This window comes from Phyllostomus hastatus, unplaced genomic scaffold (assembly GCF_019186645.2).
Source record: "Phyllostomus hastatus isolate PE091 unplaced genomic scaffold, TTU_PhHast_1.1 phas_contig_36, whole genome shotgun sequence".
Lineage (NCBI taxonomy): Eukaryota > Metazoa > Chordata > Mammalia > Chiroptera > Phyllostomidae > Phyllostomus > Phyllostomus hastatus.
Window position 1 is genome coordinate 5,382,706 of NW_025333862.1, and position 26,280 is coordinate 5,408,985.

General features: G+C 59.8%; 1 protein-coding gene across 3 annotated transcripts; it reads left to right on the plus strand.

Moving 5' to 3' along the window:
• CDK18 (cyclin dependent kinase 18) lies at positions 1 to 25,346 on the plus strand. 3 transcript variants are annotated; one of them, XM_045841429.1, is made up of 16 exons: positions 1 to 161; positions 16,099 to 16,248; positions 16,415 to 16,554; positions 17,169 to 17,294; positions 18,071 to 18,127; positions 18,939 to 19,053; positions 19,210 to 19,304; positions 19,554 to 19,616; positions 20,280 to 20,403; positions 20,502 to 20,622; positions 21,354 to 21,451; positions 21,650 to 21,755; positions 21,879 to 21,921; positions 22,582 to 22,672; positions 23,035 to 23,112; positions 23,761 to 25,346. In XM_045841429.1, the coding sequence occupies exons 2-16, from the start codon at positions 16,125 to 16,127 to the stop codon at positions 23,793 to 23,795; spliced, it is 1,416 nt and encodes a 471-aa protein (XP_045697385.1). In that variant the 5' UTR covers positions 1 to 161; positions 16,099 to 16,124; the 3' UTR covers positions 23,796 to 25,346. The 3 variants fall into 3 exon arrangements, with proteins under 3 accessions (XP_045697385.1, XP_045697387.1, XP_045697386.1); XM_045841431.1 differs by lacking the exon at positions 1 to 161 and adding an exon at positions 3,185 to 3,287; XM_045841430.1 differs by lacking the exon at positions 1 to 161 and adding an exon at positions 8,700 to 9,247.
• Positions 25,347 to 26,280: the final 934 nt, after the last annotated feature.

Here is a 26,280-nt window from a genome sequence, read left to right on the forward strand (position 1 = left end):
CTTCTCCCTCCTCCTCCTCCTCCACCTCCTTCAGCTCAGGTTGCAGCTTCTCTAGGGAGCCGTTCACCTTTCGGGAACAGGGCAAGCAGCTCCGAGCCGGGCGAGGACCCCGGCGGGGCGCAGGGCACAGCGCCCGGCACCACAGCCTCTGGACGCGCGCGGTGAGTCCCGCTGGCTGGGGACCGAGGCGGGGGGTGGGTCGGAGCTGGGGGCACAGTGGCGCCCGCAAAACGGAGCAAAGGTAAGCCGGCGGCTCTTAAAGGCGCCGCTGCGTTTGCCGGGGGACGAGGGGTTGTTAGAGACTGCCAGAACGGTGAGGAAGACAGGGGATCGCGAGGCGTGCTGGGGGGGCGGGGGAGGGGGGATGATGCCTTTGCGCAGAGGCCACTCCCAAGTCCCAGGTGCTTAGGAAGGAGGGCGATTTTGCATTCTCAGACCCCCGCACCCCCCAGGGAGTTTCCATCGGGACTCCTTTGGGCCCTCAGGCTCTGATCTGAACCATGAGAAGCAAAGTTTTCCACCCAGTCGCGAGCCTGGCGCTTTCTAAGCGCCCTTCCTTCTGGGAAGGGCAAGGGTCAGGAGTGTCCGGTGAGGAGGGGATCCGTGAGGGTGCGGCCAGATCGCTGCCTCCACTGGCTTTCGGGCTCTGGTGAACTTCCCAGAGCTCCAGACCAGGGGCTGGAGGCCGGAGCCCAGGGGCGAAGGTGGAAGGACACCCATGAAGCCCCGCGGGTTCCAGCGCTAGGAGATGGTGGTGACTGGTAGGGAGGTTGACGGCTGGAGTATGGGGATTGCTGCCCCTTCTCTCTCTGCCCACCCAGGGACCCCGGGGGTCTGTGGCCCCCACCCTGTGGCAGCTACTGGCAAAGGGTGAATGCAGCCACGGGAAAGGGTGGGCTGCCCGTTGGGCTGAGGAGATGGGGCTTGCGAATCTGCTGCGGGGAGAGGTGCCCAGGTGTGGAGGACTGTGCAGACCTTGTGGTGGACGGAATGGGGCTGTTGAGACAGTGACTGATTTTCTGGGCTTTTGGGTCGACATCCTGCTAGGCACCAGTGGCGTCTTTCTAATTCTCTCTGAGCCCTTTCTTGAGGCAGGGGTGTGGGAGCTCGGGGGCTGGGGCAGTGGGCAGTGCGTATCAGCTCCTTGGAACCTTATCCCCACCCCCAGCCCAGCCTTCAGGAGTTCCCCAACTGTGGCCCGGGCCCTGGCTGACTCACTAACACCACTGGCTTGCCCCTCCTGTGTCAGCGTCCTGTGAGGTTCTGAATGCTCGTGTGGCATTTTCTGCTGGGGCTGGGCGCACAGCACATTCCTGGACATGGCCTGAGGGAGCAGAAGCCCTGAGAGCACCTGGGAACAGCCCACAGGTGTCCCAGTCCTCAGAGGTTCCCTGCCTGTAGCCTGGCCCTGGCAGGAGCTGGGACAGCAGTGGCTCAGGGGTAGGGGGCTGCGAGCACGACTCCAGGCGACGCTGGCTGCTGGGTTTGGGTCTGCGTCCGGAGGGCCTGCTGAAGACAGGGTCGCCTTGCTGCAGCTGAGCCACTGTCTACGGCCACCCTGCCCCAGCCACCTCCTGTGTAGCTGGTGAGGCTGTGAGGCTGACCCCACCCCTCCCCACAACCTCACTGCCCATTAGGTTCCTGGGAGTCTTCCCGCCCACTGCCCACACCCCTCCAGGAGAATGGAGCCTTTATTCTTCCCAAACTTCCTGGGGTTTCCAGAGCCAGAGTAGGCTTCAGTAAGTTACATCCAATTTCTGAATGCCTCAGCGGCTGCCATGTACCGAGTATCACTCAGCTTTCTGAACTAAGTGTTTCTATCCCCACAATATAGGTGAGGGGACAGATGCTCTGGGAGACCAGCTTTCCCAAAGTCGCACAGAGGTGGGGCCCAGCCCTCTTCCTTCGGAGCCCCAGCCCCCTGCTCTCAGTCCTTGCCCCATCACAGGAGACCCCAGCGTACCCTGTAGTTCTCCGGTTCTGCCTCAGCCCTCAGGAGAAGGAAGGATGGGGATGGCGCTCCAAGGAAGAGGCTTCCATGTGTCCCGTGCCAGGCACACCAGCTCTGCACGGGTCGCAGGAGAGGGGGCAGCAGATCTGTGGAACAAGTAGGTTCCTGCTCTGAGATCTCCTGAGATCTGCTTGCCTCATCTGGGAGCCTCCCCTGGGCCTCGAGGACACAAAGCTGCCTTAATGGCTGCATTTGTTTTCTCTGCAGAGCCAGACTGTCCTCTGCCTGTGCCCAGGTACACAAGCCCCATGCTGTGGGGTGGAGCCTGGCTTGGCTCCTCCCATCTCCGACCCCCAACCTTGCCTCTCCGTTCCCTGGGAACACCCCATTTTGGACTGTTGTCCAGCGTCTCCATCTATCCCTCCCCCAGTTCCTTCTATCCTACCCTGAGTTTGAGGCCGAAAGGGCGGGCCTTGGTGGAGCCCAGCTCCAGTGCACACTAGCTGACTCCTGTCTCCCCAGCAGACTCCTGAGCTTCTGCCAGCCTCAGTTTCCTTCTCTGTGAAGTGAGGATCCTAATGGGGAGGGTTGTCATGTGAATTGGATGAAAGAACGCATAGTGCCTGGCATGGAGCAGATGTTAAGTCACCAGTGGCTGTGCTGTTGGTGGCCGCTCGGAAGGGAATTTCCTAGCTATGGCCCTGGGCCTGGCTGTGGGGGAGAGAGCAGGGCGGGCTTCCCTAGTCCCACCAGGCCAGGCTCCTCAACACTGTCTCTCCTGCTCTTCCAGCTGGGGAGCGGAGCTCTGCACAAGGGAGTGGGGGTGGGGTGCGGGTGGGATGGAAACCTGCAGGCGGGAACCAGGAACCTGTGCTGGGGGGACTCTGCCCTCCAGCTGCCAGGATGAGGGGGGTCTGCACTGGGAAGACCTACAGCCTCCTCCTCTGAGGGGCCTCTGGCACGGCTTCCTCCCCCGGGGGTAAGAAGACCTCCCTCCCCCAGTACTCAATTAATTACAGTCCCTGTCATAGCCCCTCCCTCCCCCCAACCCTGGACCCTTCACCTCCGCCCTCCTGGCATTAGCTGCTGCGGGGGCACCTTCCCTTCTCCAGGAGTGGGTGCAGACTAAGGGTAGTCTTGTCGTGTCCTGGTCCCCCCATCTGTGGACACACACAGACCCCACTGGAAGGCTGGGCTTACAGTGGACCGGGTGGAGGGTCTCGGACCCAGGGTCATGGCAGAGCCAGTGGCTGGGCCTGGCGGGAGGCGACCAGCCGCATCAGAAGTCAGGAAGAGGAGAGCGGTGGCACAACTCAGCCAGACCCACCCTTCGAAGGTGAGCTGTCTGCTCCGGAGATCTCTGTGGTGGTTCTGTCTGCAGGGGAGGAAGGTTCGGGAGGTTTGGCTCTGAGCTGGTGAGGGCCTGGATGCTCTCTGATCCCTTGAGTGGCCCTGGTGAGACAGGACATCCTGGTCTCAGAGACACTGGACAGAACTTTAGAAGGGACAGTGGTGCCCCCCGCCCCCATCTTGGAACTCTGGATGATGGTCTCACCTGTGCTTGTGCCTCACCCTGCCACCCTTAAAGTCTTCCCTGGAAACGGAGGGTGGGGGCAGACAAGGTGACTCCTTGCCGACCGCGGGCTGGTGCAGGCCTCCCTCTTTCCTTGCTGAGCGTCCCCGTCAGCTGTGTGTGGAGGCAGGCCTGGACTTTGGGGTCAGTTCAGGTGCCACCGCTGACATTCAGTGAGCTGTCGCCTGGATGAGGGAACTTGCTCCCGCATGCTCGTCTCTGGGTTTGGTGAATGGGGAGAGTAACGGTGTCACTTGGCGTGGCTTCGAAGATCCCGTGAGGTAACGCCCTGGAATGCCTGGCTTCCTGCCCCGCCTGCTGTCACCAGCCACAGGCGGCTGCAGCAAACGGAGCCAGCAGCCACACTGGACGCTCTCCCAGCCCCGGTGCAATCCCTGCAGAAAGCAGGGCTCAGGCCCCAGCCTGGGAAGGAAACTCCGTTCTTCAACCCTGTTGCCCTCCCTCACCCCGAGTGCCTCCTGCACATCATCCTTGTCCTGGGGCGTCCTGACGAAGCCCCGAGTGAGCTGTTCTCACTCCTTCTGTAAAGAAGCCCCATTTCTTTCTCTGGGTATCTCCTCAGGAACCAGGGCTGCTTCTCTCCTCCAACCCTAACTGTCCAGCAAAGGAGGCCCATGCGGGTTGACCAGACCCAGGAGGGGCATGGCCGCCCTTCCCCATGTCTTTACAGGGCCTGGTAGCAGATGGGCAGTAGGTCAATCACTGGAGGGTGTCACTCATCATTGCAGCAGTGCTGGGTCCCCCAGCTGCCTGTGCTGGCGGGGCACGGGACGAGGCTGGGGAAGGGGTCCCACAGCTGCCCCCTGTTCCTGGCGTGGAGCCCCCACCGTGGCCGGGCTGGATGCCACATTCTGAGCTGACACCAGACCTGACCTGGCACCTTCTCTGTGCAAAGCGGCCCTTGAGGGCTGCAGACTTCCCTGGTGGCGGCGCCTGGGGGCGGAATGCTGTCTCAGGGCCGGTGCGGTTCCCTCCAACCCTGGGGAGGCAGGAAGGGCACTGAACTCAAAGTTACAAGCCCTTGGCTCCAGTCTCACCTCTGCCCTGCCAACCCAAGTGGCCTTGGGCAGGTCACTTCCCCTTTCTGAGTCTTGCCTTCACCTGGAAAATTCGGGCGCTGACCAGGGGATTTCTGAAGCCCCACCCAAGACTGCTGGGGTGCGGTTCCGACTTCCGCTGGTCCTGCTGACAAGGGGGGCTGTGTGCTGAGACCCGGAGAGGGTCTCTGCCTCTGTCCCTCCAAACTCTGGAACACAGGGGCTTCCCTCAGCTGAGGCCTGGGTAGCCGGCTCCTCTGGTGGGCAAGGAAACCCTGGAAGGCCTCCCGCCAGTCAGACAGGAGAAAAAGCACCTCCCAAACAGGTGGGCGCTAGATTCTAATGCTGTACGGGTGCCAGAGGCTCAGGGGCAAGGCTTGGTGAACTGTGGCCTTGGCCACATCTGGCCTGTTTTATTTATTTATGTATTTACTTATTTATTTATCTATCTATCTGTTATTTAAAACAATTTTTTATTTAGTGACTTTTAGAGAGGGAGAAATATCAGTTTGTTGTTCCACTTATTTATGCATTCACCAGTTGACTTCTGTATGTGCCCCGGCAGGAATCGAACCTGCAACCTTGGGGTATCAGGACAATACTCTAACCAACTGAGCTACCTGGCCAGGGCCCAAATCCAGCCTCTTTTAGTATGGGCTATGAGCTAAGAATGTTTTGTACAGTGTTAAGTGGCTGGGAAAAATCTTCACAGAAGAAAATAATATTTTGTGACACTTGAAAATTATATAAAATTCAAATTTTCGTGTCCACAAGTAAAGACCCTCTGGAACGCAGCCATACCACACTAGTTGTTCCCGGCTGGCTGCAGGCTCCTGCTGCCAGAGCGAACCACAGTCGCCCCAGAGACCGAGCAGCCCCCAGAGCCTGAGTGCCGGCTGCCGGGCCCGGGCAGGAAGCGGCTGTGACCCTGCTCCACATAACCATGCTTCTCCCAAGGCTTCATGGAGCAGGTCTGGGGTCGCCACCTAAAAATGCTTTCTTTTCACTTAAAAAGAAGTGTCACTTCTTTTAACACGCGCAGTGAATGTTTGTTATGGCACTATTACATGATGCACATAAGCAAAAGGAAGATCTTAACATCACCCACAGTTCTGTGCCAGGGATGACTACTGTTAGCGTTCTAACATCTGTCTTTCTTGATTATATGCAGAGTTTGTATGTATCTGTCACATGTATGACACTCGTGTATATTTAGCACACATAACAGCTTTTACAAGTGGCACACATCTGTCTTTTTTACCTAAAAACACATTTCAGCCCTGGCTGGTGTGGCTCAGTGGACTGAGTGCAAGCTACAAACCAAAGGGTCGCCGGTTCGATTCCCAGTCAGGGCACATGACTGGGTTGCAGGCCAGGTCCCAGTGGGGGCCACGTGAGCGGCAACCACACATTGATGCTTCTCTCCCTCTCTTTCTCTCTCCCTCCCCTCTCTCCAAAAATAAATAAATAAAATCTTAAAAAAAATACATCTCAAACAGTTTGTGACCCTTGACTGTCCCGGGCCCAGTGAGGGTATTCCAGACAGAGGTGCCTGGCCGGCAGTCGGCCCTGCCTTGGTGAGACTTGGGCTTGGTGGGGCCAGAGTCATGAGCACATGGGTGGTGGTTTCCACCACTGGGGAACATGAGGTCACCAGGAAGAGTGCGTGGAGGTGGAGGAACAAAGGGCCGAAGCGGGAACTCTGGGGAGTGCCGACACCCGGGGACAGGGAGAGGAAGTGAGTCCACCGGATGCAGAGGGAGCACAGAGCAGGAGGAGAAGCAGAAGGCCAAGGGAAGGGAAGACAAGGTGTAGAGCCCAGGGCAGCGCCTGGTGCCAAGCAGCTAACTGTGAAGTTAGAAAGTGACTAGAAGACACCAGCACCTCCTTCAAGAAGCCTGAGCTCTTGCATAGCCTGTGTGGCTCAGTGGGTTGGGCATCTTCCTGCAAAGTGAAAGATCACTGGTTGGATTCCTGGTCCGGTCACATGTTTGGGTTGTGGGTTCTGTCCCAGTTGGGGTGCATATGGCAGGCAACTGACGCTTTTTCTCTCACATCATTGTTTCTCTCCCTCTCTTCCCCTCTTTCTAAAAAATAAATAAGTAAAAAAAATGAAGCCTAAGCTACAGGTAGCAGGTGCCACTGATGGGGACAATTAGAGAACAGTTGGCACACTGGGAGATATCCAGAGGCTTCCTGGAGTGTTCCTTGGAGACAGAGAGGAGCATGGAGGTGGTCCCGGCTGAGGTGGTCCAGGCTGAGGAGCATGTAGGTGGCCCAGGCTGAGGTGGTCGCCTGGGCCCAGCCTGGTACCAGGGAGACCATCTGAGTATGAGGAGGCAGCTTGAACAACGTCAGCCAGAGGGCTCTGCTGGAGTGCGGGCGTGGGGCAGTGTGGGCCAGACTGGGGCGTGGGGGCTGGGAGTGGAGTATAAATAGGAATATGGTCTAGAGATGCTGGGAAACCCTTCCCTTGGCCCTCCCTGAGCCCGAGACTGAGGGGTCCCCAGGGACACCAGAGCTCAAAGGCCCCTGCAGTTCTGTTGCTAAAGTTGGGCATAGAAAGAAAGCCAGAGAGATGTTAACAAGGGTCCCATGACAGGTCCTCGTATGTGGAAGAGGGAAGGCCAAAGAGCGGGCGAACTAGGTGCTTTGGGTTTCTCCTCCTACTGATTTGTGGAAGATGGGAGTGTTGGCACTGCGCTTAAGCAGATGGAGAGGAGGCAGATGTGAGCGCTTTCCTTTGGGGGTTAAGAAGACCTAAGAAAAGTTTCTGACCTTTGGAACTTTGAAAGCCCTGGGCAGTAGGTGAGGGGCCTCTTTGGGGGTCTTTAACAAGAGCTGGTAAGAGGAGCGGGGAAGGGCCTCCTGTGCCCAGGAGGTGAGGCCGGCCTGGCCTGGAAGCAGGAAGATGTGGGGACGGAGGGCATGCTTCAGCTCTAGGCCCGGAGGTTCTGTGCGGCCAGGACCCCAGCGGACGGAAGGGCGCCTGGTTCCATGTTATCACTGGGAAATCCAGAGCTTCCCCGAAGACTGCGGGCCAGCTTGAGCTGGGCCTCCAAAAAAGGTCAAAAAGAAAATACCAGAAGACAATCAATGTGCCTCTGTTTCTTGAGCCTTAGGAAGCCAAAGAGAGCAACAGAGTATCAGGAGGGCCCACAAGAGGGGCTGGAAATGGGGCAGTCAGAGAGTGGGGTGGGGCGGTCACCTATAGGGGTCAAAGCCAAAGTCTGAGCTTGGGTAGTGTACTTGACCCGTGAGTTCCTGGGAATCACCCCTGAGGGATGGGAGTCCCTGAGGAGGGCCCCAGGGGCCTGCCAGCCTCCCTGCCCATGAGCCCTAGAGGCCTAACTTCTTGGGTTCTGGTTGGAATCTCTCATTAGGGTTTCCCCATCCCTAGTCCATCCGTCACTGCGGTGTGGCACCTGCCAGCCGAGACCTCTGCAGGCCTCATTTAGGAAGTTGCTGCCAAGCAAGAAGCTGCCCCCTTTGCCCCAGTGCACCATCGCCCCACTGCCATTGGGGCCCAGAGCTGGCTGGGCAAGAAGGGTTAGGGCATGGCGGAGGCTCCAAGTCCAGTGGGCAGCTGATGGTTTCCTGTGGGTCCTCTTGCCTCCAAACAGCTCCTGGACCTAGGAATTCACAGCTTTCGAATATTGATTCACTGAACATGTGATGGTTCGCTCAGTGCCAGGCCCTGTGTCAGGCCGTCCTTGCCCTTCACAAGCTCGCAGGTGAGCCAGGGAAAGGGACAAGTGAACAGGACAGGGAGGAGCCAAGGGCTCTGCTTGGGCCGGTCCACACGCTGTGGGAGCACAGTAGGGGGCTGACTGGCTGCTGGGGGGAGGGGGGCCAGAACAGGAGGGGCAGAGCAGGCAGGGGTTTATGTTGAGGGAGGGAGATGTTGTCCCTGGATTGGTCGAGCCTTGAAGGTGTGAGCACTTTGCTGGCTTTTCCCTAGTCCCTGGCCGGCCACCCTGGTGTCCCGCCCAGAGCCAGGACAACCGAGGTGGAACCACACCCCAGGGAGTCTAGGGCTGGTTGGCTTGCTGCGGTGTGTGCAGAAGGAGGGCAGAGCCAGGCCCGCCCCAGGGGTGGCTAGCTGCAGAGTGGGGCTGGCCGGACCAGCAGATAAACCGAGACACAGGTCCCTGGTAGGCCCAAAGTTCAAGGAAGGGGACCTGCATTTATTGTATGCAGTGTCCTGGAGGTTCAGGTGACTGAAGGTCTGTCCGCAGTGGACCTAATGTTTGTACATCTGTGGAGGAAAGAGTCTAACAGATCGCTGTGGTGTAGTGGCCAAGGTCTAGTGCAGCGGTTGGTTCACTTGGTCCGCAAACATGGACTGAGCACCGAGGAGGTTCCTGACGTCGACAGAACGAGGTTGGCCGCTCTTGCCCTGAAGGATGTCACAGTCTAGTTTCGAGTGTGCACCGGCTGCTCCGGAAGCCACGAGGAGGGGGCATCTCGCTTCACGTAGAGGAAGCGTGTGGCGTCACATACTAAGCTTCTCAGGGGAACGACACTTGAGTTGAGTTTGGAAGTGGTTTTACCCAGGAGGGCCGGGCCCAGGGAACAGCACATGTGGAGCTGTGGGGCGCCAGCGCGGTCTCCTCTGCGAACGCCCAGCACGCTTGCTCCTCGAAACTGGACCCTCCAGGACGGGTGAGAGATGCCGTAGGAGACAGGTCACAATGCAAGAGGCCTGGTCTGCTGGGCCCAAAGTTTGGACTTTTCCCCAGGGCAGTATTGTACTGAAGGGTTGTGAGCAGGGGAGTGGCATCACCAGAAAGCCGCTGAGGATGTGAAGGCCCCCAGACGAGTAGCAGTTGGACGGGAGGTTAGGAATTACTAGGAATTATCCCCATTCAGTGGACGAGGACACTGAGGTGCGGGTGTCCACCCAGGTCGCAGTGCAAGCAGGTGGCAGAGCTGGGATTTCTTTCGCGACCCCAGACTTCCGAGGGTTTTGGAGAGCAGGCCTGGATGGCAGGGGCCCTCACTGTAGGTTATTCCATCGGGGGGTGCGGCAGGGGTGCCCTGTGTCCCAGACGCCTCGTCTCCTGACCAGTCTCCTGTAGGTTAGCCTGGCTTGCTCCTGGAGACCTCCCCCGCCTGCTTCCTGCTTTCCACGCAGAGGCTGTGGGGATCGTCTCTGAGGTCCGTCACTGTGTGCACGGGATCTGCTCATTGGCGGGATGGTTGCAGGCCTAGCTGTCTCCCTAGATTCTTGCCACCCAGAAGGCCGCAGGCTGGCAGCCTCTCTCATCCAGGCCGGAGCTGGGGTGGGGCGAGGTCAGCGGTGAGGGCTCAGAGCTTCTGCTTCTGCCCTTGCCTCCCAGCGTCAGGCAGCGTGGGGTGACTGGCTTCCCCTGAGGTTCGCAAGCTCGGAAACTGCAGCCTCCAGCTCCCTGCAGGGCAGGGTCAGTTAGAGGGTGGAGGAAGCGATGCTATCTTCAGGCTCCCTGCAGGCTCCCTGCAGGCACGGTTCTCCCGGGGAGGAGGGAGTGTCTGAAGTCTCAGCTCATGACGTTTGCAGACTTAGTCAGCCGTGGCCTCTAGTTCTTTTGAAACCTGCCCAAAGCCCCATGTGGCTGAGTGACCGAGGTGGGGGCGGGGAGCAGGCAGCAGAGGGTATCATGAGGATCCTGGCCTGCGGTCAGCCTCCGGGACTAAAGGTCAGATCCCCTGGGCCTCAGAAAGGGGGCAGGTGGAAGTTACATCCTTCAGCCCCTGTGCCTGGGCCCACAGAGACTGAGATCTAAGAGAAAATGAAGACAGGAGTTGAGGAAGCATCTGACATGTACCTGGAACACAGCGCATGCTCCACAGGCTGTGAAGCAGGCATCCCTGCCCTCTGTATGTCACCAGTGTGAGGCAGGGGATCAAAGCGGTCCCGTGAGTTTGTGCGCTTTAGGGGGGCACCCAATGGTCCTGGGGGTTCAGGGAAGCCTCTGAAGATCTGAGACCTGAACTGCATGCAGGGGCATGGCCTGGTGCAGAGCTAGAGTGATGGGGAGGCGGGAGAGCAGAGCCAGAGAGGAGGGGGCGCCCAGATCTTGAAGGACCGTGAGCGCAGGCTGGGAAGTGGGGCTTAATCCTGGAGGGTTCGCTGGGGAATCTGCAGTCCCACTCTCTGGAGGCTAGGAAGTGAAAGTGACCCCCACGGCCCTCACCAGGGTGCAGCCAAGCTTCTGTGAGGTGGGGGCCGCTGCCAGCTTCCCTGGATAATCTGCCAGCCTCCTTCTTGGCCTTGTGATCTCCTGGTCAGGACCCCCCAGGTGTCCCAGCCCTAGGGCAGGTGTTAGGTCTGGGGCCTGGCACAGGTTGTCCTGGACAATGGCCCTGCGGGGCCAGTGGGGCCTGCTCTGGGGAGACAGCTGCCCTCCGAGGGCAGGGTGAGATCTGTGCACCGGGAGGTCGGGTCCCCTGGCCTGTGCGCACCTCAGTCTGAGTTGGGGAGCCCTGCCTGCCTGGCCTTTCCTTCTGGTGGCTCTGGCCCACCAATAGTTGACCACGTTCCCTGCATCCCACCCCCCTTCCATGCTGGGGTCTCAGAGCACCTTCCCGGCTGTGCGGATGGCTCTGAGGGCTGTGGCTGATGAGCTCTACATGCGACCTTTTGTCCAGCATGTGCTGTCTGAGCAGGTGCTTGAGAAGAGAAAAGTGGAGGGGAGAGCTGACGTTTGCTGGGCGTCTTCCCTGTGCTCATGTTGTGTCATGTCGGCGCTCGCAGAGTGTCCACTCAGACGTCCGCTGGACACCAGACACTTGCTCCAAACCCCACTCCTCCCCAGCCCACAGCAGCCTCTGCTTGCAGCTCCATCCTTCCTGTCGCTAAGGCCCAAACCCTCAGGGTCCTGCCCAGCTCTCGCCTCACAGTCCATAGGCAGTCCTTCCGAAGGTCCCCTCCTGGCAGACTCCTCCATAGCCCCACCACTGCTCGCCCCCACTGCTCCCAAGCAGGCCAGAGACACCACCACCTCTCTGGGACCTCTGCGTAGCCTCCTGCCCACACAATCAGTTCTCAACACCGCAGCCAGAGGGAGCCGTTTAAAATCTGCGGTAAGGGAGATCACATCACTCATCTGCTTGAACCCTCCCAAGTCCCAAGGGGCCCTGACGTGGTCTGTTGTGCCTGGCGCCTCCTTTCCAGCCACACAGACACGTCTCTCCAGTTCTCACTTCTGCCCCAGGGCCTCTGCTCCCGCTGCTGCCGTGCTGACCTGCTTCCCCAGATTCCCCATGACCAGCTTCCTCCCTGTGCCTACTTGGGGCTTTTCCAAGAAGACGTCACCTCCTCAGGGAGGCCTTCCTACTATCCTGGTTACCATTGCCGTGCCCCATCCCCCTTTCGGGCTTTATTTCCGCCACCACACTTCTCACCACCCACCATTGCATGTTGTATTTGCTTTGTAGTCCGTGCTGCCCCTCCCCACCTTTGTTAGAACGCAAGTGCTGTGAAGGCAGGAATGAACCCTCTGTTTTGTTCACAAGACTCTCAGGGTCAGTAACGCTTCCCGGCACACAGTGGCTGTTCAATAAATAGTTGTCAAATGTGAATGACCAGAGCCAAAGCGAAGAGGCTATAGAACTTACTCACCATCAGACAGCCTGCGGGTGGCAGCACCAGAATCTAAACCTGGGTTTGTCTGGCTTCTGATTCAGAGTAGGGATGGAGGGGACCTGGAGGAGAACAGAGTGCTCACAGCCTCGGCCACCGGCCACCGGGAGGGGCAGGTGGGGAGCTTTCCAGCCGAGAGCAGAGAGGAGTGATGTGGCCTCTGAGTCTGCATGCTCAGCCGCACCAGGAAATGGCCGCATGATTTGAGCAAGTCAGTTCCCCTCTCGGAGCCCTGGCGTCCCCGCGGGCCAGCGAGGGGCTGGAATGGGGATCCGTAAGCGCCTTCCGCTAAGGTTCCAGGACCCCAGCCTTTCCTTGCTGGGGGCACGATGGCCTCTGGGCAAGTGGCCGTTTCCTCCTGGCCTGACTCCTCCTTCCTCCTGTGCCATCCACTTCTCTGGTGCCAGCAGGAAGTGCTGGGAGGGCCAGTGTGCGCCCGGGAGGAAGTGACAGGAGGCAGGCCGAGGACTTTTTGGACGTACCTGAGCAGGCAGCAGGAAGAAGGCCTGCTGGGTGGTCCACCTGTCCGCCCCACAGCTCCTGAGAGGGCTGCGCTTCCCCACCCCCACCCCCACCCCACCCCGACCAGGCCTGCAGCCCCGCAGCCCCGCAGCCCCGGACGCTGTCTCCTTCTTCCCCTGGCACCAGTTGCACGGGGACAGCCCCAGATGGCTCTATGACCTGGGGACAAAGGCCACACTGTGCCCAGCCCTGGGGTGGCCTCAGGCTGGGTCACACTGAGCCCTTCTGTCCCCATATGGGGGTGGGGGCAGATGGCACAAGGTGACAGGCCATTTTCCCAACTCCCTTCCCCCTTGACCCCCTAATCTGAGGAGCTGACTCTCCCAAGAGAAAAGTGACAGAGGCATCTGTGTCTTGAGCTATGGGACAACAGGCCATTCACTGCCCAGGCTGCCCTGTCACACCCAAGACCCCGCTGGGCTCAATGCCCCGATTGTCCCCTGCAGAGAGAGGCAGCTACTCTCGGCTGTGGTCACCACCCCTGCCACCTGCCCCCGTCACCATCCGGAAGTCCGTCCCCACGCCGGACCTCCATCAGCCCTACACCACTGACAGCCACTTCCTCCTGGTCTCTCCTCAGGCCAGTGGAGACCAGCTGGTCCCCAGCCCTCCACACTCCCGGCCCCACGTTCCCGCTTGAGTCAGCTGTTCCCAGTTACACCCTCCCTATGGCTCCCTGTCCCATCATCCCCTGCCCTGCCCAGCCCAGCTGGTGGCTCCTTGCTTCTAACTGAACATGAAGAGAGCAGGTATGGCTAGGTCTCCTTGTTCCTGCAGAAATTGGGGGCCTTTCCCCCAAAAAGCTTTCAGTGAGCTCCTCTGCCCCTCCTACATGGGCGCAAGCAAGGCCATGAGGTGGATGGTGGTTACTGGTGGATTGCCGAGTCACAGGCCCATCGCTCCACCCCCTAAATCTCAGGCTGCAGGACGGCTTTACAGGGGTTCCCTGTTGTTAGAAGCGGGCATGGCTGGGCCCCCTTGTAGAGCTCAGAGCTCAGGGATCCCAGGGCCTGGCTCCACCCACACCCACGGATCATCATGATTGAGCCTGGGCTGTCCGTCTGTTCCAGGCCATTTCCTTCCCTTCTTGGGGCTCTCCTGCGCCTGCCCAGCTCCAAGGGGTCCCCGTCTCAGCCAGTGCGGCAGCCCAGAAACCCAGACAGGTCACTCTCCCTCACCTGGGCCTCAGATGTTTCCCCACCATGGCTCCCTGTCCAGATCACTGGGGATGCTTTTTAGTTTTTGTGTTTTGTGTATTTCTTTTAACCCTCACCCAAGGACATGCTTACTGATGTTGGAGAGAGGGAGAGGGAGAGAGAGAGCATCTATCGGTTGCCTCCTATGCGTGCCCTGGACACCAAGCCTGCAACCCGGCCATGTTCCCTGACCAGGAATCAAACCCACGACCTTTTGGTTTGTGGGACGACGCTCCAACCAGCTGAGCCACAGTGGCCAGGGCTGGGATGTTTTTAAAAGCTACATTTTTCCGGTTGCTACCCTCAGAGCCTCAGTTCCAGAGTCTGAGGGTGAGACCCAGGAACCTGAATTTTTTACAGAACGTCCTGGTGATGCTGATGTTCAGCCAACATTGTAAACAACTGACCCATGTGCTGGGGACATCTCCTCTGCTGTCACGCTGGGAAGTGTGAATCCACAGGGAGGGTGTGTCTGTGTCCCTTGACATTGGAACCCGTGTGACCCCTCTGTTACGGGTCCCCCGGGTTGGCCGCACACAGAGTGCGAAGTGAAGTTGCTGCAGGAGTAAGCCCCAGGGTGGGGCGTCGGGAAAGTAAGTGCACGGCCCGTGGGCTTGGCCGAGGCAGCTGGTAGAGCTCTCAGCTGCCTTCCCATCCAAGAAGGCCTCGCCAGCCCCTGAGCTCCTTGAAGAGGGACCAAGCTTTACTCACCACTGTAACCACAGTACCTAACACAGTGCTTGGCCCGTAGTAGGTCCTCGGTCCTTGTTTGCGGAGCTGAATTGAGACTTTGAGGCCCACTGACAGGGAGGCATGGCTGGCAGTGCAGACCCAAAGCCTGCATTCTGAGAGGCGCAAGCCTGAGGGCAGAAGTGCCCAGTCTCGGGGCTCAGGGGAGCTGGGGGCCAAACTTAGGTGCCTTGGGGGCAGCCAGGAACATTCAGGGTCCTTTCTGGCTGAGGACAGAAGGATGTCATCATTAAGCAAAGCAAACATGTTACTGACCCATAATCCCTTAAACCAGAGGATTCAGGAGGCGCCCGGTTGCCTTGGCAACTGGGTAGTGGCCAGTGACAGTGCTGAGAGCATCCTCTGGAATAGGCTGTGCCTGGTGCGTGGGTAAAAGCTGGGAGAGGGCACAGCGGGGCCCCTCCCATCACAGGACTGGCCCTGATGCCTTCTTGGCAGGTGAGGGTGGGGGCCCTCGTGGGACCTCTGGGACCCAGCCCCACTGCAGCTGGGGGGATGTGGGCAGAGCAGGATGAGAGGGCAGCCGCAGTGGGAATTTAGGAAACCATGGAGGGGAGGAAGAACAGCCCCAGTCTGGGTTTTCAGGGCAGGATGGAGAAGAAAGGGTCTGTGGGAAGAAGCGATACACAAATCTCTATGGGAGGCCAGCAGGGTGTCCCCTCTCTGAGAGGGCAAGAGGGCTGAGGGGCTGCAGTGAGAGAACCCCTTTTGGCTGGGGAAGGGCCCCAAGGGTGAGCAGAGAGGCCTGCCCCTCCCCCACTGTTTTCTCTCCTCCGGGTCCCTCTCTGTTTCCAGCCAATTTCTGTGTTTCCCCTGAGACCTTCAGCTGCCCCTGACCTCCCAGATTTCAGCTGGAGAGATGAGGCTGGGCCAGCTCAAATGCACACCCCTCCTCCCTCGTCTTTTTCCTCTGTTTTCTGTCTCCTGGGGACCCAGGACAAGCCAGAGAGGGACCTCCAGGTATTGGTAGTAGATGAGAGGGGGTTTGGACCACTCTCTGTCCCATTGATGCTTAGCTTCTGGGCATCAATTAATGAGGCTGACCAGCTGCTGACATGTCCGAGCTCGTGCACGCAACTGGCCAAGAGCTGCTGGTCAGAGGGCCACCTGGTCCTGGTGCCCTCCCTGCCATGCAGGCTTCCTTGTCACTTCATGCTGCCATCATGAGCCATCCTTTGTGGGTTTGACTGATCCAGCTTCTGAGCGTTTCCCCAGGGCAGGGAACCTGGGGGCACTCCCAGCGCGGCAGAGGGTCGGGACTTCTCCTCCGGGAGCTTGAACCCTGGCTGCCCAGCGCAGCGTGGCAGAGCATGCCGGGAAGATGAAGACTAAGGCCTGGAATTCACTTTGGGGGTCGACTGCCCCCCCCCCCCCCGCTGCTGTCTTGTTCTCATGGCTGGCTCTTCTCACTTCTCCCTTCTCAGCCCCTGCTGCCTGGTCCCTGCTGATCATGAATAAGATGAAGAACTTTAAGCGCCGCTTCTCCCTGTCTGTGCCCCGCACTGAGACCATCGAGGAGTCCTTGACTGAGTTCACAGAGCAGTTCACCCAGCTGCACAACCAGCGCAATGAGGGTGAGGGGGTGCGGCCTCCCACCCCGGCCCCCCCCCAAAGCCCCTCCTTGCCCTCCTTGACCGCACCTTCACTGCTGGCCTTGGGGGAGGACAGAGGGAAGACAAAGACTCCACCTCCCCTTGGGGCAGAGGGGCAGGGTGGGGAGCTGATGCCTCTCCCTCTCAGACCTGCAGCTCGGTCCTCTTGGCAGAGACCCACCGCCAGACTCCAGCACCTTCTCCCCGGCAGACAGTGGGGAGGAGCCCGGGCAGCCGTCCCCCAGCATGCAGTGCCGGCGGCAGAACCAGCGCCGCTTCTCCATGGAGGTGAGGGCTTGGGCTCGGGCTCGGGCTCTGTCCCATGGAGGTGGCAGCACGTGTCCCCTACTGTGTGCCCAGAAGGGTGGTGGCCTGGGACTCAGACTTCATGGGTTCAGGTTCCAGCTCCACCACTGATTAGCTCCGTGACCTTGAGGAAAGCTTCCCAATCTCTGTATGCCAGAGTCTCCTTGTGTTAAAATGGTCATTGTGAAGGTCAGGTGGGTTAATACATGCCAGGTGCTCGGGTCATTCCTGCTACATAGCAAGGGCTAGACAACTTGACTGTTGTTCTGTGACCCATATGTGTGACCCAAGTGTGTGAAAGGTGTGCTCCAGAATCGTGCTGTGTGCAGGGACCCCAGTCTGCAGATGGCGATACTGCTGGCCCAGAAAGGGGAAGCGGCCTCCAAAGGTCACACAGCCCCCAGCCCCTGGGCGTTCACAGATGTCTCTGAGCACATCATCGAAGTGGCTGTGAGCCTGGGGCCACAGCACGTGGCTTAGCCCTGCTGGGGTGGCTCTACAGGGAAAGCCAGGCCCAGGGTGAGAAGCGAGGGTCCCACAGCACTAGCTACCCTGGAGCAAACACTGGTGTCCATGTCTCATCCCGACCACTGCAGGACATCAGTAAGAGGCTCTCTTTGCCCATGGATATCCGCTTGCCCCAGGAATTCCTGCAGAAGCTACAGCTGGAGAGCCCAGACCTGCCCAAACCGCTCAGCCGCAGATCCCGCCGAGCATCCCTGGTGAGTCCCAGGATGGACACACACAGCAGCCTTGTAGCAGGTTCCCAGGAAGTTTCTGAGTGTCTAGCGCCACCTGCTGGTCACAGCAGGTCCACATAGACCTACCTCCTTGGTCAACATTCACTCCATAGATGGATCCCACCAGGGCTGGGGCTGACCCCTAAGCCTCCTCTGGACCCCAGGGTCTCCAGCCGGGTGAGATCAATAGACCAGCTGGTACATGCTGCCCATTCCTGGCTGCCTGTCAGGTTTCCTTGGGAGCATCTTCCAAACCATGGACTCCAGTCCCCACTCCAGATACCCACCGTGTCAGACTCTGGGTGGTAGGGCCCAGGAATCTATTGTTAAGATTTGGGTGTCAGTGAGCTAGGGGAGGTGTGCTGAGAGAGAGGCTATTTGGGGTGGTGGGCTCTGAACTGGACATCGAGGTACAGCAGAGAGAAAAGACAGTTCCTGGGGCTGGTAGTCTGAGCAAGATGGAGACAGACGGGGGGGAGGTGTGCTGAGGCCTCCCCAGGTGCTAGCGCCCTGGGCTCCACCTCCACCCCGCAGGGCAGGAAGCAACTCCCACCTGCAAGGGCATCCTCCTGCGCCACAGGAACGAGGGGGAGGGGAAGAGGAAGGACTTGTGGCTGTGCTAACCCCTGCGAGCCTCAGTTGTTCCTTCTTCCCGAGGGTGCCTCAGTTCCTGTCCTCCCGGAAGCTGGAGCAGGGAGGTGTAGTCTCGGGGCTGCTGGGGCCTCAAGCTCACAGGACCCTGTGTCTCTTCCTCTCAGTCAGATATCGGCTTTGGGAAACTGGAAACATATGTGAAACTGGACAAACTGGGGGAGGTAAGAGGCTGGGTTTGGTCTTCTCAGGGCAGCCAGCCAGGCGGGCTGGCTAGGAGGAGGATGGGTGTCCCCCACCCCTCCCCGACCTGCCCTCTCCCCGCACCTGCCCCACAGGGGCACACGATCGTGGCTGTGCAGCCAGGCTCAGCCTTTGGCAGGTGCTGAGGTGGGCCCGGGTCCTGGAGGAGGGCGTGAGGATGGAGTTGTCCATGGGTCCTGAGCTGGATCCAGGCTCTGCCCCCGCCACGCCCCCTGCCCCCCCCGCAAGTATTTCTTGTCTGAGTTTGAATCCCAGCTCTACTGTTCCCTAGCCTGGTGACCTTGGGCACATTATGTGACCTCTCTGCACCTGCCTTCCTTCCTTTGTCAAATGGGGCTCGTAACCGTTCCCCCTTACAGACTTGTTACACAGATTGAAGAGGTCCCTATGATGGCTTTTGTACAGCAAACACTTAGTGCCTGGTGTGTAGTTCAGTACTGTCAGCTGCTTCTGTAGTCACTGCCCCAGGCTTCCTCCCGGAGGTGGGGGTGGGCAAAGGTTCACAGAGAGGAGGAAGAAGGCCCTTTCCCTGCAGAAACCCGGGGAGACCAACACATAAACATCAGCCACAGGAAGAACCAACTGGCGCTATAATAGAGGGGCAGCTGGCCTGGGAGGAGTTAGGGGCAGCTTCACAGAGAAGGGAAGGGAAGAGAAGGGGGAAGGGCCCTCCGACTGAAGTCGCAGTCACAGCAGAGGCACAAAGAGGGGGCACCCGACCGAGGAGAGCCGGACCTGAGTGTTGCTGGGGCTCCTGGGCTGCTTTCCCAGGGCACCTACGCCACCGTCTTCAAAGGGCGCAGCAAGCTGACGGAGAACCTCGTGGCCCTAAAGGAGATCCGGCTGGAGCACGAGGAGGGGGCGCCCTGCACAGCCATCCGCGAGGGTACAGCACCCTAGGGTCCCCAACTCCTGAGCACTCCTGGGAGGAGGGGTTCATTGGCCGCGGCCCTGGCGGGAGCCTGGGGTGAAAGGGCACTACAGGAGCGGGGACAGGGGGCTGACCTCAGGAAGGGACCCAGGTGGGCCTGTCTCCCCACAGTGTCTCTACTGAAGAACCTGAAGCATGCCAATATTGTCACCCTGCATGACCTCATCCACACGGAGCGGTCCCTCACCCTGGTGTTTGAGTACCTGGTGAGCTGGGACCTTCCTCCCTTTGTGGTGGGGGCGGGATGACAAGGGTGATGGAGATGGGGGGTGCCCCGGGCCTTGCTCTAAAATCCGGCTCTCAGATATTTCCAGATAGGAGTGGGCTGAGGCCCAGGCCTAGGGGCAGCTTGGAGCCAGGGACCTGTCCCATTCCTGGGCTTGGGCCCTAGCCAGGGAGGGGCTTCCGGCCAGGGGTCAGGACCAGCCATGGCTGAGCCAGGCTCTGTGTTCCAGGACAGTGACCTGAAGCAGTATCTGGACCACTGCGGAAACCTCATGAGCATGCACAATGTCAAGGTGAGGGACCCCACACGTTTAGGCCCCTGCTTATCTTGGCACCCACCTGTTCTCAAGTCCAGCATAGGAACCCACTCTCACCACCAGGGACCAGCTGCTGAGGTTGCTTAGACCTTCTGTGTAGGACGGAGGGAAGGAGCAGTGCCCTTCAGAGAGGGCGGGGCCCCGTGCTGAGCGCCTGACCCGCCACACAGACGCGTACCCTCAGCCACCCCCTAGCTGTGGATGCAGTATAACCCCTCCCAACTCTGAGCATCAGTTTTCCCATCTGTCAGATGAGAGCCTCGGTTACCTGCTAGGATGAGGGAGGCCTCTGGGGAAGCTCAGAAGGATGAATGATCTGCGGTGTGTACCAGAATCAGGCACTTGCACGTGGTGGGCTTCCCAGCCCCTCATGGTCCCTCAGCTCCCAGGCTGGAGAACCACCTGTCCCCCACCCCCCGTCCTTCCCACCTCCTCTGCACACCTGGTGCCCTCCCCTCCGGACGGGGTTCCCTGGGGTGATGGGGCTGCAGTGTGGGCAAGGCAGCACTCCAGGTCCCTCACCCCTGCCCAGTCCCTGTCCCCATCTGCGTCCCAGCTGTGGGGCAGGGGCGCAGGGTCTCCCAGATGGGACACGTTCCCACCTTTCACTGCTCCCCCTGCTCTTTCCTCCTGCCTCAGATTTTCATGTTCCAGCTGCTCCGGGGCCTTGCCTACTGCCACCGCCGCAAAATCCTGCACCGGGACCTGAAGCCCCAGAACCTGCTCATCAACGAGAGGGGCGAGCTGAAGCTGGCTGACTTCGGTGAGGGCCGGAGCCCCCAGGGCCAGGTGGGGTCGGCCAGTCTCCTTAGAATGTGAGTGCCGTTGAGAGGAGGGGTTCAGCGACCTGTCTGTCCCTAGGGCTGGCCAGGGCCAAGTCAGTGCCCACGAAGACCTACTCCAATGAGGTGGTGACCCTGTGGTACAGGCCCCCCGACGTGCTGCTGGGGTCCACAGAGTACTCCACCCCCATTGACATGTGGTGAGTGAGTGTCACGGGACCTGGGGCAGGGGGGCCTTCCACACCACAGACTCCCCGTCGCTGCCCAAGTCCGCCTGTGAAGGGCAGCCTCGCCTCCTGTGACCAGGGGCCCTGCGGCAGCCTGTCGGACTGGCTGTTAAAGGATGAAGTCTGCGCCACATTGGGGTTCCTGTCTCTAATCAGACCCTCCAAGCCGTGCTTGTGAAACAGCCCCCGGGGCCGCCAGGGGGTTATGGAGGGCACAGGAGGCCCCCCCCCCCCGAATGAATATGACAGCCCTTCCCCAAACATCAGTCCTCCTGAAAGTTTTGGAAAGAATATATTCTTAAAACGAGCATGGGTATTGTGTATTGTTGTAGGATGAATTTTAAAACCGAAACGCAGGTTTCCCAGGAGCGGCCCCTGCACCCTGGGCCGCGTCCTCTAGGAAAATGGGTTTAAGGCTTCTCTTCCGGTGGGAACGCACCATGTGGAAAACGTTTGAGAACGCCGCTTAGAGAACTGTCGCAGAGTGACAGGGGAGTGGTCAGAGCGTCCTGGAGCCTGGAGACGCCCCCAGAGAGGGGCTTCAGTGGGGGGCTTGGCTGTGCTAGGAGCCCCTGCTGTCCTGGACCTGCGTGCCAGGACCTGTGGGAGCCGCCATGGGGCAGGGCGTCGCAGTGGAGCAGCCCTCGGAAGGGTGGGTGCGAGGAGGCCCAGCCTGACGCGCCCCTGCCCCTTGCTCCCCGCAGGGGCGTGGGCTGCATTCACTACGAGATGGCCACAGGGAGGCCCCTCTTCCCCGGCTCCACAGTCAAGGAGGAGCTGCACCTCATCTTTCGACTCCTCGGTCAGTCTCCTGCGCTCCCCCAAAACGGCCACTAGGGGCGTCAGAACTCTATCTAGCCCTGGCGCATAAAGGGACTGGGAAGAGCGGCTGCACCTGTGGCCTTGGCCATTTTCTGCCTCACCCCTACATTGCACGCCTCCCAGTCACCCTTGGCCCTGGCTCCTTACCATGCCTCCCCACCCCCTTTTGTCTCCCCAGGGACCCCTGTAGAAGAGACATGGCCTGGCGTGATGGCCCTGTCTGAGTTCCGTGCCTATAACTTCCCCCGGTACCTCCCCCAGCCGCTCATCAGCCACGCTCCCAGGTAGCCTGCCTCCCCACACCTCTCCTGCCTGCGGTCCTGGCTGTCCAGTCTTGAGGGGGCCACCCACCCCCACCCTCCCCTCCCCACCCAGGCCAGGCCTGTGCCAGCTCCTTCCTCCTGCAGGTTGGACTCTGATGGCATCAACCTCCTGACCAGCCTTCTCCTGGTGAGTGTGCCCTCAGCTGGGTGCAGGAATGGGCACCAAAGACTGCTGAAGTCCTAAAACCCCCACTCCGGCCCTCTGCCCACTTCTGTGCTCATGCTCTCGAGTCTGAACTGCCCCCCACCCTGCCCTCCACCCCACCCCCAGCTAGGCCCAGAGGAGCACCAGTGTCCCCAGACTCAGAGCAGGTGCACTCTGAATTCAAACCGCAGTGCAAACCCACTCACTCGCTTGAAAGCTACAGAACTTTTCTGTGCTTCCGTTTCCTCAGCGGCAAAGTGGGATTAATCTTCCACGTTTTATGAGATGGCAGTGAGGCTAAACTGAGGTTGGGGGACACCCTCAAAGTGAGGCATGGCATGGAGGAAGCACACCACAGAGGGTATGTGTTGGTGTTCCGTGGTGGTGTTACTATTATTAATGGTATGGTCGTGGTTGCTTTAGCATCTGCATTCCTATCCCAAGAAGAGGCACTGTCCTGAAGTCCTGTTTCTGGCTTTCTCCTGGTGAGAGGTGGGAGCTGGCACATTTGACCCCAGGGGCTTCTGGGCTTAGACTCAAGCCCCTCCATTTTGACCCTCTAACTTGGCATACGAGTAGCACTTCCCAAAGGGGTCCCTGCAGCCCCCCAGCCAGGACCCAACAGACTCCTGTGCTTTTCAGTATGAATCGAAGAGTCGCATATCAGCAGAGGCAGCGCTGAACCACCCCTACTTCTGGTCTCTGGGAGAGCGGGTGCACCAGCTCGAAGACAGTGAGTGTCCAGGGGAGGTTGGGGGAGGGAGCAAGGGCACCCCAGAACCAGGAAAGGTGGCAGCAGGTGTGAGTGGAGGAACTATAGCAAAAAGGCCAGAGGCCCTCGGTCTAGCTGAGCAGCCTTGGGCACGTGACTTCCCCTCCTTGGGTTCTCATTTGTGGCTAAGGGGCCAAACCATGGCACTGAGTTTCTGCCCGAAATGCCTAGTTAGCTGCTCCTGGCCAGTCCTAGATGAAGGGGGTCCCCAGCCACGGGGTGCACCCAGATCCAGGCACTCAACGGGCGTGGGGGCCACAGGCTCGAGGAGCAGGGCCGGCTCCACTCAGGTCTCTCCCTGCCTTCCTCCCGTCTCACTGCAGCTGCCTCCATCTTCTCCCTGAAGGAGATCCAGCTCCAGAAGGACCCGGGCTGCCGGGGCCTGGCCTTTCAGCAGCCAGGTAGGGCCCTGTGCCTCCGCCACCGCCCCTCACTGCAGAAGACCAGGACAGGCTGCTCCTCCCCCCGGAGGAACAGAGATGGGGCCCAGCAGCCCCTCGTGCGATGGGAAATCAGCATGGCCTCCCTTCCGGGGGCCCATGGGGAGCAGGGAAGGGGTGGGTTTCCCTATCTCTGGCTCAGGCTTCCTCCTCTCATGTCTCCCTCCTCAACCCCCACCCTAGATAGAACGGGGCTGCATCTAACAAAGCCCCGATGAAGGTACGTGCTCTCTCTGGTGTGTTCTCTCTGCAAGTCCTGAGCTCTCCAAGTAGCCTGCACCTTGGAGAACTGTCGGAGAACTGTACTTTGTCCCTAAACTAGCTGATGGCCTTGGAAAGTGCCAGGCACTTTCCATGCATCGTCTCATTGAATCCTTTGAACCCCTTGAAGTCAATACTATTAATGCTCCCCAGTCAGTGAAACTGAGGCTGTGAGCGGTTCAGACACGATTTCGTGCAGCTCCTGAGTAGCCAAGACAGGACTTGAATCCAGGACTGACCAGTTTCCAGGCGTGTACTCTTGCTCACTCTATCCACAGCTCTGGAGCATGCCCCTCCCCCCGGCCCAGCCTCCTCCCTGCAGTCTCCCTCTTCCCCTCTTTTCTCCAGGTCGAGGGAAGAACCGGCGACAGAGCATCTTCTGAGCTGTGCCCACCCGACTGTGGCTCTTGGGATGAGAAGTTGCACTGACCACAACTGCAGGCAGGAGGGGGCTTCTGCGGCCCTTGGAGGACTGAGAAACGAGGGCTAAGGCTGGCCCAGAAGACGTCTTGCAGCTCTGCTGGCCACAGCTGGGTCCTGACCCTGCTTCCCACATGTCTCCCCAGTGGCCTTTGCTTGGACACCAAACCCTCTACCACCTGCCCTGAGAGGAGGTGAGATGGAAGGGAGGGACCTTGGACTCTTTCCCACCCCGAAGTCCTCGGGCATCCACATGGGACCCACAGGGACAGGAGAATCCAGCTGCGGGCCAAGCAATGTGCCCTGGACATGGGCACCACCGCGCATCCCCCAGAGGCCCGCCTGTGTCACCAGTTTGGTGGAGCCCCTTACGGGAACCTTGGAGCCCACACACCTTTCACCTTCTTCCCCTCTGAGAGCAGGAAGCAGTGTGGCACCTTTTCCAGGACCCTGGAATCCTTGGTACCAGTGTGTGTGCCAAAGCCCACCCCCCACCTGAGGAGCGGGTGTCCCTGTAGCAGCAGGGCAACAGCAGCCCATCCCCACTCCCAGTCATAACCCCACCCTGTTCACGTTCCCCCTCCTTGCCAGAGTCCCCCTATGCTGCTGGACGCCCAGCTGAGTCCGGAGGCAGCCAGCTGCACTCCTGCGCCTCCGCCGCCCCGCCCGTCTCCTTAGCCTGAATGGGACTGCCTGAAGGTGGTGGGTGGTGCAGCACTCACTGCCCTTGGAGCGCTGGCCCAGGCTCCTACCTGTCCACCCCTTCCAGAGAGCGGCTGCTGCTTATCACGTCTGAGTGCTGATAAGCCAGCCCTGGGCTAGGGTCCTGAGCACAGCACCCAGATATGCAGGGTCACTCTGACATTGGTGCCAGCCTGGCCTCAGTTCTTTAGGGCTGGTGCAGCCTCCCCTGTCCCCTCCTTCCCAGCCCGTGTGGCCCTGTCCTTGTCACACCCAGTCCTGGCGTCACCAAAGGGTGGTCACGAGAAGGCAGGTGTAAATGCCACGGTGACGTAGAGGACAGTGGGATGGGACAGGACAGGCTCGGATCCCGAGAGCCCCACCCCAGGGGGCTGGGAGTGTGAGGGGCCGGGGCTCCTGAAGGAGGCACTCCTTGCCACCCCTTCGGAGCGTGCCTGTTGTGTCCCCAAGGGCGCCTCCACACTCGGCCGGCCGCGTCTTGAATAGCCAGGCCAGGCGGGGGCCCAGGTCCGACCTGTCTGTACCGACCCGGCCCAGCCGCACCCCTCAGCCTGAGGCGTGGCCCTGGAGGGCCTTTGCCTCCCTGTGAGCCCCTCCACTTCTCATCCAGGGTACTGTGAAGGTCCTGTGACTCAGCCAAAGACAGGTGACATATTTAATTCATGTACTGAAAGGAGCAGGCATTCACATGCAGAAAAGCTGAATTTGACAGACTGATGCCAAAGATGGAGGCCTTCTCTGGGTCTCAGGATGCGGGTAGGCTTGTGTGTGTGTGTGGGTGTATGTGTGTGTATAAAGTGCAGAGAGAGTTAGATTTGTGTGTGTCTCTGAACCCACCTGGGCTGTAGGAGGGGTGCCCTCCACCCTCCCTGCTGTGTTTTGGATGCTGCTTCGTTTAGGACAGGAGGTCAACTCTGGGTGTTGTGGGTGGGCGAGGAGGAGGCCCACCTCCCGCCTTGGCCCAGGCGGTGCCTGAGGCCAGGACAGTGACCACAGGGTCCGGGGAGGGTCTGCCTTCTGTCTGCTGGAACCAGCCCCTGTTCTCCCCCAACCAGGTGGCTCCCTGACTTCTTGGGAGGGAGGGAGATTCAAAAGGGTTGACATAGTGGATGGCCAAGGCCAGGGCAGCAAAACTAGGTCCAAACCTCACAGTGATTCTGGACCATCTGGACTCCATGTCCCCAGGGCTGCCCAGACCGCCTCTCACCCCATGTGAGGCTCCCGAGCCACTCCCGACCTCCCTGTTCAGCAGACTCACCTGGGGTGGCCGCTTTCCCGAGGAGGAGGCTGGTACTGAGAGGTGGGTGACGTCTCCCAAGGCCCTGGAAGGAAAGAGTGGACAAGGACTTGATGCTGGGCCACCAGGTCAGCAGCCTAGGCCTCCTCATCCTTTTGCAGACAGCCAGTCTCCACACTGTATGTAGGACAGTCCGCGCTCCGTGAGAGGGCAGGAGGCTGGATGGGACCCGATGTTCATGAAGCTCCGTGCAATGTACCAGTCCGTGCGTAGAGGCGTCTCCTGAGCCTCACGATGGTCCCATTTCTCCCCCCTTTGCAGGTGAGAACAGTGAGGTTCCCAGCCTTGAAAGACTTGTCTGGGGTCATGTAGCAAATTAGAACCCCAGGTCTGTCTGCCATCCCAGCCCTTGGTCTTCAGGGAGGGGTGGGAGTGGAGAAGGGGGAGGTGCAGACAGTGTGGAGTCCCAGGAACCTGGGCAACCAGGGTAGGATCCAAGGCAGACCCTG

Excerpts from the sequence above, each read along its gene's own strand:
- CDK18 (XM_045841429.1), top strand. The coding sequence starts at position 16,125 with ATGAATAAGATGAAGAACTTTAAGCGCCGCTTCTCCCTGTCTGTGCCC. Across the intron at positions 18,128-18,938 it reads AACTGGACAAACTGGGGGAG|GGCACCTACGCCACCGTCTT; the intron begins GTAAGAGGCTGG and ends CTGCTTTCCCAG. Across the intron at positions 21,922-22,581 it reads TCCTGACCAGCCTTCTCCTG|TATGAATCGAAGAGTCGCAT; the intron begins GTGAGTGTGCCC and ends TGTGCTTTTCAG.